At 46.7% G+C, this 10,979-nt stretch overlaps 1 protein-coding gene across 2 annotated transcripts in view; it reads left to right on the plus strand.

Moving 5' to 3' along the window:
• The first annotated feature begins 5,836 nt into the window (after nucleotides 1-5,836).
• The window catches only part of LOC107727097 (apoptosis regulator BAX-like), a 19,481-nt gene continuing 14,338 nt past the window's right edge, over nucleotides 5,837-10,979 (plus strand). The window contains exons 1-3 of one of the 2 annotated variants that reach the window (XM_016536862.1): nucleotides 5,837-5,926; nucleotides 10,112-10,160; nucleotides 10,277-10,438. In XM_016536862.1, the coding sequence (XP_016392348.1) occupies nucleotides 10,117-10,160; nucleotides 10,277-10,438 (206 nt within the window). In that variant the 5' untranslated portion in view covers nucleotides 5,837-5,926; nucleotides 10,112-10,116. Of the gene's footprint in view, nucleotides 5,927-7,342; nucleotides 7,727-10,111; nucleotides 10,161-10,276; nucleotides 10,439-10,979 lie in introns of those variants that run through there. The other variant, XM_016536861.1, reaches the window with a different exon arrangement.

Genomic DNA, 10,979 nt, shown 5'->3' on the forward strand with positions numbered 1-10,979 from the left:
AGTTGTTCACGTCATGCCTGCCAAGCCAAAGCCTGCCCACATCATGTCTGCCAAGCCACAGCCTTCTCACGTCATGCCGGCCACTCAAGAGATTCTTCACAACATGGCCGCCACTCAAGAGCTTCGTTGCAAGATGGCCGCCACACAAGAGTCTCTTCACAAAATGGCCGCCCTTCTAGAGTCTCGTCACGTCTCAGCTGATCTTCCAGAGTCTCGTCACGACATGGCCACCATTTCAGAGCCTCGTCCCATCATGGCCACCATTTCAGAGTCCGCTCATGTCGAGCCTGATTTCCCCGGCCAAGATGGCCGCCACGCCTGAGTCCCCGGCCAAGATGGCCGCCACGCCTGAGCCTCACCTCCTGCGGAGCTTGGGCCTGGACTGACAAGACTGATGGCTAGTGTGATGGACCCACCACTGATGTCAGTGCAAGGCGAGCGGATGACATCCCAGTGGTTTCTACGCTCTCAAGCCTGGCAGGCATCCCATTGTCTGCTGCACTGCCCATGATGGCGGTCGCCATTTTGAGCATATGGGCTGCACACTGCTTTCCAGGGGCCTCTTCTGTCCACGAGTCTGCTCCAGGGGCCTCTTCTGTCCACGAGTCTGCTCCAGGGGCCTCTTCTGTCCACGAGTCTGCTCCAGAGGCCTCTCCTGTCCATGAATCTGCTCCAGTGCCTTTAGAGGTGGCGGCGTCTGCTGCAGAACCTCCCGAGGTGGCGGCGTCCACTTCTGAACTCATAGTCTGCCCCGTTACGGCCAAGAAGGCCATTCATGAACTCACAGTCTGCCCCGTTACGGCCAAGGAGGTCATTTATGAACATTCTGCCTGTCATGTTGCGGCTATGGAAGCTGCTCAAGAACTCTCTGCCTGCTCTATCACGGTCAAGTGGTCTGTCCATGTCTCTGCTCCACCATGGCTTCCTGCTCTGCCAACACCACTCAGTCATCCTGCTCGGCCTGCTCCGCCATGGCTCCATGCTCCTATGGATCTGATCCATGGCCCAGGTCCTCCGTTGATCCACAATCTGCCTCTATTCCATGGCCCAGGTCCTCCAGTGTTCCACAGTCTGCCACTGCTTCACGGCCCAGGTCCCCCTCTGCTCCATTGTCTGTCACTGCTCCATTGCCCGGGTCCTCCTGTGCTTTGCTGTCTGCCGCTGCTCCGCGGCCCAGGTCCTCCAGTGCTTCACGGTCCAGGCCCAACTCTGCTCCACAGTCTAGACCTGTCCGTCCACGAGTCTGCTCCAGGGGCCTCTTCTGTCCACGAGTCTGCTCCAGGGGCCTCTTCTGTCCACGAGTCTGCTCCAGGGGCCTCTTCTGTCCACGAGTCTGCTCCAGGGGCCTCTTCTGTCCACGAGTCTGCTCCAGGGGCCTCTTCTGTCCACGAGTCTGCTCCAGGGGCCTCTTCTGTCCACGAGTCTGCTCCAGGGGCCTCTTCTGTCCACGAGTCTGCTCCAGGGGCCTCTTCTGTCCACGAGTCTGCTCCAGGGGCCTCTTCTGTCCACGAGTCTGCTCCAGGGGCCTCTTCTGTCCACGAGTCTGCTCCAGGGGCCTCTTCTGTCCACGAGTCTGCTCCAGGGGCCTCTTCTGTCCACGAGTCTGCTCCAGGGGCCTCTTCTGTCCACGAGTCTGCTCCAGGGGCCTCTTCTGTCCACGAGTCTGCTCCAGGGGCCTCTTCTGTCCACGAGTCTGCTCCAGGGGCCTCTTCTGTCCACGAGTCTGCTCCAGGGGCCTCTTCTGTCCACGAGTCTGCTCCAGGGGCCTCTTCTGTCCACGAGTCTGCTCCAGGGGCCTCTTCTGTCCACGAGTCTGCTCCAGGGGCCTCTTCTGTCCACGAGTCTGCTCCAGGGGCCTCTTCTGTCCACGAGTCTGCTCCAGGGGCCTCTTCTGTCCACGAGTCTGCTCCAGGGGCCTCTTCTGTCCACGAGTCTGCTCCAGGGGCCTCTTCTGTCCACGAGTCTGCTCCAGGGGCCTCTTCTGTCCACGAGTCTGCTCCAGGGGCCTCTTCTGTCCACGAGTCTGCTCCAGGGGCCTCTTCTGTCCACGAGTCTGCTCCAGGGGCCTCTTCTGTCCACGAGTCTGCTCCAGGGGCCTCTTCTGTCCACGAGTCTGCTCCAGGGGCCTCTTCTGTCCACGAGTCTGCTCCAGGGGCCTCTTCTGTCCACGAGTCTGCTCCAGGGGCCTCTTCTGTCCACGAGTCTGCTCCAGGGGCCTCTTCTGTCCACGAGTCTGCTCCAGGGGCCTCTTCTGTCCACGAGTCTGCTCCAGGGGCCTCTTCTGTCCACGAGTCTGCTCCAGGGGCCTCTTCTGTCCACGAGTCTGCTCCAGGGGCCTCTTCTGTCCACGAGTCTGCTCCAGGGGCCTCTTCTGTCCACGAGTCTGCTCCAGGGGCCTCTTCTGTCCACGAGTCTGCTCCAGGGGCCTCTTCTGTCCACGAGTCTGCTCCAGGGGCCTCTTCTGTCCACGAGTCTGCTCCAGGGGCCTCTTCTGTCCACGAGTCTGCTCCAGGGGCCTCTTCTGTCCACGAGTCTGCTCCAGGGGCCTCTTCTGTCCACGAGTCTGCTCCAGGGGCCTCTTCTGTCCACGAGTCTGCTCCAGGGGCCTCTTCTGTCCACGAGTCTGCTCCAGGGGCCTCTTCTGTCCACGAGTCTGCTCCAGGGGCCTCTTCTGTCCACGAGTCTGCTCCAGGGGCCTCTTCTGTCCACGAGTCTGCTCCAGGGGCCTCTTCTGTCCACGAGTCTGCTCCAGGGGCCTCTTCTGTCCACGAGTCTGCTCCAGGGGCCTCTTCTGTCCACGAGTCTGCTCCAGGGGCCTCTTCTGTCCACGAGTCTGCTCCAGGGGCCTCTTCTGTCCACGAGTCTGCTCCAGGGGCCTCTTCTGTCCACGAGTCTGCTCCAGGGGCCTCTTCTGTCCACGAGTCTGCTCCAGGGGCCTCTTCTGTCCACGAGTCTGCTCCAGGGGCCTCTTCTGTCCACGAGTCTGCTCCAGGGGCCTCTTCTGTCCACGAGTCTGCTCCAGGGGCCTCTTCTGTCCACGAGTCTGCTCCAGGGGCCTCTTCTGTCCACGAGTCTGCTCCAGGGGCCTCTTCTGTCCACGAGTCTGCTCCAGGGGCCTCTTCTGTCCACGAGTCTGCTCCAGGGGCCTCTTCTGTCCACGAGTCTGCTCCAGGGGCCTCTTCTGTCCACGAGTCTGCTCCAGGGGCCTCTTCTGTCCACGAGTCTGCTCCAGGGGCCTCTTCTGTCCACGAGTCTGCTCCAGGGGCCTCTTCTGTCCACGAGTCTGCTCCAGGGGCCTCTTCTGTCCACGAGTCTGCTCCAGGGGCCTCTTCTGTCCACGAGTCTGCTCCAGGGGCCTCTTCTGTCCACGAGTCTGCTCCAGGGGCCTCTTCTGTCCACGAGTCTGCTCCAGGGGCCTCTTCTGTCCACGAGTCTGCTCCAGGGGCCTCTTCTGTCCACGAGTCTGCTCCAGGGGCCTCTTCTGTCCACGAGTCTGCTCCAGGGGCCTCTTCTGTCCACGAGTCTGCTCCAGGGGCCTCTTCTGTCCACGAGTCTGCTCCAGGGGCCTCTTCTGTCCACGAGTCTGCTCCAGGGGCCTCTTCTGTCCACGAGTCTGCTCCAGGGGCCTCTTCTGTCCACGAGTCTGCTCCAGGGGCCTCTTCTGTCCACGAGTCTGCTCCAGGGGCCTCTTCTGTCCACGAGTCTGCTCCAGGGGCCTCTTCTGTCCACGAGTCTGCTCCAGGGGCCTCTTCTGTCCACGAGTCTGCTCCAGGGGCCTCTTCTGTCCACGAGTCTGCTCCAGGGGCCTCTTCTGTCCACGAGTCTGCTCCAGGGGCCTCTTCTGTCCACGAGTCTGCTCCAGGGGCCTCTTCTGTCCACGAGTCTGCTCCAGAGGCCTCTCCTGTCCATGAATCTGCTCCAGTGCCTTGTCCACTAGTCGCCTCCAGAGGCCTCTCCTGTCCATGAATCTGCTCCAGTGCCTTTAGAGGTGGCGGCGTCTGCTGCAGAACCTCCCGAGGTGGCGGCGTCCACTTCTGAACTCATAGTCTGCCCCGTTACGGCCAAGAAGGCCATTCATGAACTCACAGTCTGCCCCGTTACGGCCAAGGAGGTCATTTATGAACATTCTGCCTGTCATGTTGCGGCTATGGAAGCTGCTCAAGAACTCTCTGCCTGCTCTATCACGGTCAAGTGGTCTGTCCATGTCTCTGCTCCACCATGGCTTCCTGCTCTGCCAACACCACTCAGTCATCCTGCTCGGCCTGCTCCGCCATGGCTCCATGCTCCTATGGATCTGATCCATGGCCCAGGTCCTCCGTTGATCCACAATCTGCCTCTATTCCATGGCCCAGGTCCTCCAGTGTTCCACAGTCTGCCACTGCTTCACGGCCCAGGTCCCCCTCTGCTCCATTGTCTGTCACTGCTCCACGGCCCAGGTCCTCCAGTGCTTCACTGTCCTCTATGGCTCCACAGCCTAGTTCTGCCATTGCCCCATGATCCTGGTCCACCACTGCTCCTAGCTCCAGGCCCGCCATTGCTCCACGCTCCAGGTCCTGTTCCTCTTCATGGGCCTTGGCCCTCCGTCTCGCCCCCTGGACTACTTCTGCTCCACCACCCTCCTGGACTTTTGTTGTTTTGGGTGGTTTAGGTGTCTGGAGTCGCCTTTTTGAGGGGGGAATCTGTAAGGTCTGTTTTGGGTTTTGTTTCATGTTCTTGTTTTCATGTCTTTTATTTTGTAATTTGATTTATGCTGTTAGTGTCAAGCTTCCCTTGCCCTCTTGTATTCCTGCTATTGGTTCCTCTGTTCAATGTGTCAAGTTCTGATTGGTTGTCCTAGTCATGTGTCTTGTTTCTCATTGGTTGGTCATGTCATGTGACCCGTATTGTTTGGTATTTATAGCCCTCTTGTTGCCATTGTCTCTTGTCGTGTATTGATATTGTAACCTGCTGTCGGTGAGTCAAGTCTGTTCAAGTCTTCGTTTGTACGTTTGGATTTTGGATATTACTTTATTAAATAAAAGCTGCACATGGGTTCTTACAACTTGCCTTCAGTGGACTGATTGTTACATTAGGTTACAAGTCTAGAAAATAATAGCGATTAATTGAGCATGTAAAAATAAAAGTAAACAATTTTTATTTTTGCAAGTCAAATGGCTTAATTGTTGTTGTTGTTGTTGTTGTTGTTATTATTATATTCATACTATAGGCTACATATTGGGGTTTGCTTTTCACCCACATGGTATAGTTAAGTATGATAACACAGTAAAAATTTTAGAATGCATTTTAAATAATCATCTGTTTTATTTGTTAAATCCAAAGCTGTCTGGGGTGTTCCAGACCGAGCCAGCCCATCTTCCATGACTTGGTCAAGGGCACAGTGAACATTTTCACTGTGGATTTCAGTGAGGTCGCTTTCAGCTCTGGGAGTCAAAAAAAGTTTTGTTTTTACACATGCTGTTCAAAAAACACTCTGTGATTTATCACTTTCAATAACATTCATCTTAGAAACAGCAAATGTAGACATCTGACATTTACAGGTCACTGCAGAGGTAACTTATATTTTACATAATTGCCATAACTAAACAGGGCAAGAATAAGGACACGCATTAAATGTTACAAATAAAAACAAAGGCTGACTATAAGATATATAATTGCATGTGATCTGACTAAATTAAAGATGATGTATTTGTATATACACTGAGAAAGAACTTGTACAAACTGAGGGTAAACTAGATTCTTTTCCTTCACCATATCATTTTTCTTTTGTGATGGTAAACTAGCAGTTAGACACAACTATCCAGGCCTCTACTCTACGCTGAGTACATTGGTTAGGCTACGCTTTCCTGCTAGTGAATCTGTGTAGGCTGGGTTGGTTTTATTAAAAAAGAACCTGGCAGGTTATTAAGAAAGTGCTGGTGTTTTTGAGGTGAGGTACCAACTTTTGTTAAATTATGCCAAAGTGTTTTTTTTGTTGTTTTTTTTGGTAGATTTGATTTACAGCTACTGTCTCACTTTCTCCCACCCTGGAATGTGATTTCTACTGAGGGGGCCCAGAAAAATTAGTGGCACCTCTGATCACACACTCTTAAAAATAAAGGTGCTTTAAAAGGTGCTTCAAAGCGATGCCATAGAACAGGGGTGGGCAAACTTGGCCCTTCCAGGCCACTTTCCTTCAGAGGTTAGCTCTAACCCTAATCAAACACACCTGAACCAGCTAATCATTGTCTTCAAGACTACTAGAAGGCTACAGAGTCATATCAGGGTTGGATCAAATCTCTGCAGGAAAGTGGCCTGGAAGGGCCAAGTGTGCCCATCACTGCCATAGAAGAACCATTCAGTCAAAGGTTCTTTAAAGAACCATCTCTTTCTTACCTTTTTATAATCTGAAGAACCTTCTTTCGCCACAAAGAACCTTTTGTGAAACAGAAAGATTCTTCAGATGTTAAAGGTTCTTTATGGAACCATTTAGACAAAAAGGTTCTTCTATGGCATCGTGGAAGCACCTTTATCTGTAAGAGTGCAATTTGCCAAAAGTACATGTTTTAATTTTTGTACTATGCTTATTACATATAACCAGTCTTCTCTATCCTCCCCCTGCTTGGTTAAATGCCATGTCTTAGGAAACTGATGATGTTTGCAAGGCTCAGTAAACAGAACCATTGTCTTTATTATGGTTCTCTGTGCTATAGCGACATCTTGTGGCGAATAATGTACGCTATCGTCAATAAACTCTAATAGTAGATCGCACATTAAAAACAATCACTGCGTTTTAGTAGAGAAAACCTGTTAAGAGTCAAGGATAGGTTTCTTGTGCAAAACATACAGAGGAAAAATAGTATGTCTAATAAAGTGATTTAGGAATGGCTAGTAATATACTATAGCATTTATTTCCTCAAGCCTCTACATAAAACCAAATAAATAAAATATTTCGTTATTTCCCAAAAGCTCTGAATAAATATGAACCTAAAACTAATAAATACATACATTAAATGAATAAATACATTTCAGTGAACCTATGCATTAAAAAAAAAAACAGCACACAAATTATTTTTTTTAAACATAGCCTACTGCTCCTTTCACGTTCCCTTGTATAATTGTATCTGTATATAGAGTTTTGTTCATATTTTATCTATCTTTTCTATTGTGGGCAATAAATCTCATTGTGATTCTAATAAAATTACACTTTATTTTCTGTGGGTTTCTGTACTAAGTATTTTCTAAACCCTGGAAATACAACTTACAATAAATAAATAAATAAAAATATCTGATTGGTTTGTAAAATAATTAATATAACGGAAAGGTGCATGCTTGTGCTTATTTCTTGGCACAGCGAATCTGCACTTGCATATTAATGCAGATGGAAATAAACTGTCGCCTCATCCATTTCCGCGTTATTTCCAAGCGTTCCTATGGATTGCCGGAGCTCTTCGTGAAGCCTATCGACAACTTTTTCCACTTGCGTATCATGCTTTTATCATTCTAATGGTGCTCCTGGGGAAGACATATAGCCGCAAGCGTCGATAACTTGACTAGATTATGTTGTATTTGGTTGGAAAGTGTGAATTTAGCGGATTCAGAAATTGTTAGGCTGGCCCGGCTAACGTTAACTTAGTTAGGAAGCTATCACTTGGGCCGACGGTGTTTGTACTAAATAAAACCATGGCAGATGCGAACGATGGAGAGAGGACAGACGAAAACGAGTTGAAGGGGGCTACGGGCGGTGAAGGTAAGAGGAGGTACAACTTTTTAACGAATTGCCTTCAGTGAACGAACGTTAGCCATCATTCCGAGCTCTTTGCACACTGTTCTTCGACTGTAACGTTACTCTTTCTTCTAAACATCTTCATAGGGCTAAACATTGCAGTGACCAATATTATGATGATGTGTGGTGATTTTCATTTAAATAGGTTCGTTGTATTTCGTATTTAAGCCTTCTAATAATTTTCGTTTCGGTTATTATGGAACTTCCTGTGATGTCATACAGAGTCTGTCTGACGTATGTCAGGGCGCGTCAAAAATAGCGTGGGGATTTTGAGACTCGAATGTTTTCAGTCTCTTTACTATTAATTTGTTTAGTGACCTTACTACACCATTCCGCCAGTAGATGGCGAAAAGCGAGTATCTGTTTCAGTCTCTTTTCTTTAAAAAAAATTTTTTTTAAATAAATTTAAAGGGGTCATATGATGCGATTTCAAGCTTTCCTTTCTCTTTGGAGTGTTACAAGCTGATTGTGCATAGATAAGATCCCTGAAGTTGCAAAGACTAAAGTCTCAAAACCAAAGAGATATTCTTTATCAAAGTTGAGACTCTGCCACGCCCCCCTAAAACGGCTCGTTCTAACACGCCCCCACATATCTACCTCACTATGTGGAAATATTTGCATAATGCACCCAAATGTGCACGCAAAGCAGCCATGTCAGCAGCCATGTTGAAGCAGCCATGTCAGGGAGACGCTGTGTGTTTCTAGGCGGAAAACGAAGCGTTTGAGAGAGGCGGGGCATAGAGGACCTACAATAATGTACAGTATTTGAAAAATAATGTGTTTTTTGAACATTAAAGCATGTCAACATATTCTGTTACACCAAATACACCAAATAATGATCTTTAAAAAAGCATCATATGACCCCTTTAAAATATAAAGAGATTTAAGTTATCTTAATTAAAAAAATAATTTATTTTGAACTACTTGCAAATGTGTATTTATATTTTGTTAAATCGATTGAAGATGATATTTTCATTAAAATAAATTCGAGAATATCAAAGTTTTCATTACTGTCTCTGTTGTAAAATGGTTGTCATATGTTTACTTACATCTTGCCTCTTAAAACTGAAGCATGGCCTTTCGGCTTCTGTGAACAGTAAAGTCCACCTTGTTTATTTTACTTATTTCGACATTGATGTGCTGTGAGGCAGACCACCAAAAAAAGTGTAATTTACAAAACATTTTGTCGTACTAACAACGAATAGAGGAAATTAGGAGTCCATTTGTCCTCTTAAGTGGTGGTTAGACTCTGAAAAGTGTTTCCAACTAATTTTCAGGGGAAGTTGCTAAAGGAAGGTCGATTTGTTGCTAAATTCACCAAGTTTTATATTTAAAAACCAACAAACAAATAATAAAATGACTTTTTGTTTGCATAATCACTAAAACAATAACATTACCAATGATGTTCGAGGCATCTTTGGTTTCCTCATTTTGTGTGATTTAGATGGAAAATGTGTGCCTTTTTATTGTTTGAGTCACTTATCAAAAGTTGCTAAAAGTTGCCAAATAAATTTTAAAAACAGCTAAATTTGTTGCTAGGTGCTTTTGGAAGAAAAAGTTGCTAGGGTAGTGTGAAAAGTTGCTAAATTTAGCAACAAAATTGCTAAGTTGGCAACACTGACTCTGAATGACTTCTTTAGGATTGTACCCAGATTTGTCAGAAAACTGTAAAGAGGCAGGATTCGTTCACTCGGCCCAACCAATCAAATTCTCTTTCACATCACGTGCTCGAATGCTATTGGCTCTGTCCTATAGTCAGTCTTTGAACTCTAGACAGGACAGCAGCAGAGCAGACGCATTTTTCAAAGTAAGATTAGTCAAAAGAATCGCTCAAAATGAATTAATTCACGAGCAAAACACCCATTACAAGAAATTCACATTCAGACACTTTTTAATTACATTCAGAAACTAATGTCACCCAGCAAAAAGGCCAGTAAGCCATTAAAATATATGTTTTTAATTGTTTAAAATGAAAGTACACAAGTTAAAGCATTTTTTTTCTAAATTAAGTTAAGATTATACAAACAACCTTTAACCAAGGTGTTGACAACAATACTGAAAGACAGAAGTGAGAATAAAAATTTGGCAGTAGGGTACTTTGGCTACGCCACAAATTTTCTTGTAAACCCATGTCATGACCTGTCTCTTAAACCAGCCAGTATCAAAACAGGAAGTTGTTCCCAATAGAGGTCAGTGTTCACCACATGTATAATACCCTCTCACCCCATTACCACGCCTAGGAATACAAAGATTGCTTCCTGTACTTTGACCTTGTATCCGTTTAAAATACTTGTGTTATAAAGATTATTAATCACATTAACACAATATTTCTTTCCCACTTATTTTCAGATGTCATGGATGATGTGATCATCGAACAGAGTGCCGTTTTACTAAGACGGTAAATTCATGAAATCCTCAATTTTATATAGGCTGTCTGTGTTATATTTTAATAGTTTGAATTTGTGTAAATGAATGCATTTCTCCACTGTTACTGTGCTTTGATTTCACTTGAAGATATATTATTGAACGAGTTACTTTAGAGGATCCATCCATGCATGTGAGCCATGAGGATCTAGGAGGCAGACCTCAGGATGCAGATGATCCTCAAATCAAAGACGTTGTAGATCAGCTTTTGAAGATAGCCGATGACCTTAACAAGAATGCTGAACTTCAACAGTATGTTTTTCATTTTATTTAAACTTACTTGTCTTTTTATGAATATGAGGTTTTGTGATGAGAAAGGACAACTAAAGCATCTAATCTAAACTAAACCCCTCGTTAAAGCTATAATATTTTGGTAATACTTAAAGGGTTAGTTCACCCAAAAATGAAAATTAGCCCATAAATTACTTACCCTCATGACATCCTAGGTGTATATGACTTTCTTCTTTCAGACGAATCCAGTCGGAGTTATATAAAAAATTGTCTTTGATCTTTTAAGCTGTTTCATGGCACTCAGCGGGTGTTGCATGCTTCAGTCCGAAACAAGTTAAATAAAAATCGCCCATCCATAGTGGTGGGCGGTATGACCAAAAATTAATATCACGGTATTTTTCAAAATTGTACCGGTTTCACGGTATATGACGGTATTTATTTATTTTTTTTTCCATGCATGACCGGGTGTAAACCACATTTTCTACTGATTGAGAGAGGAAATAGGCTACTGCAGTAGATTGACTTAGAATGCCCTATTTTACTGTCATGATGAGTGAATATT

The sequence above is a fragment of the Sinocyclocheilus rhinocerous genome, unplaced genomic scaffold (genome assembly GCF_001515625.1).
Source record: "Sinocyclocheilus rhinocerous isolate Xijiao unplaced genomic scaffold, SAMN03320098_v1.1 scaffold35, whole genome shotgun sequence".
Lineage (NCBI taxonomy): Eukaryota > Metazoa > Chordata > Actinopteri > Cypriniformes > Cyprinidae > Sinocyclocheilus > Sinocyclocheilus rhinocerous.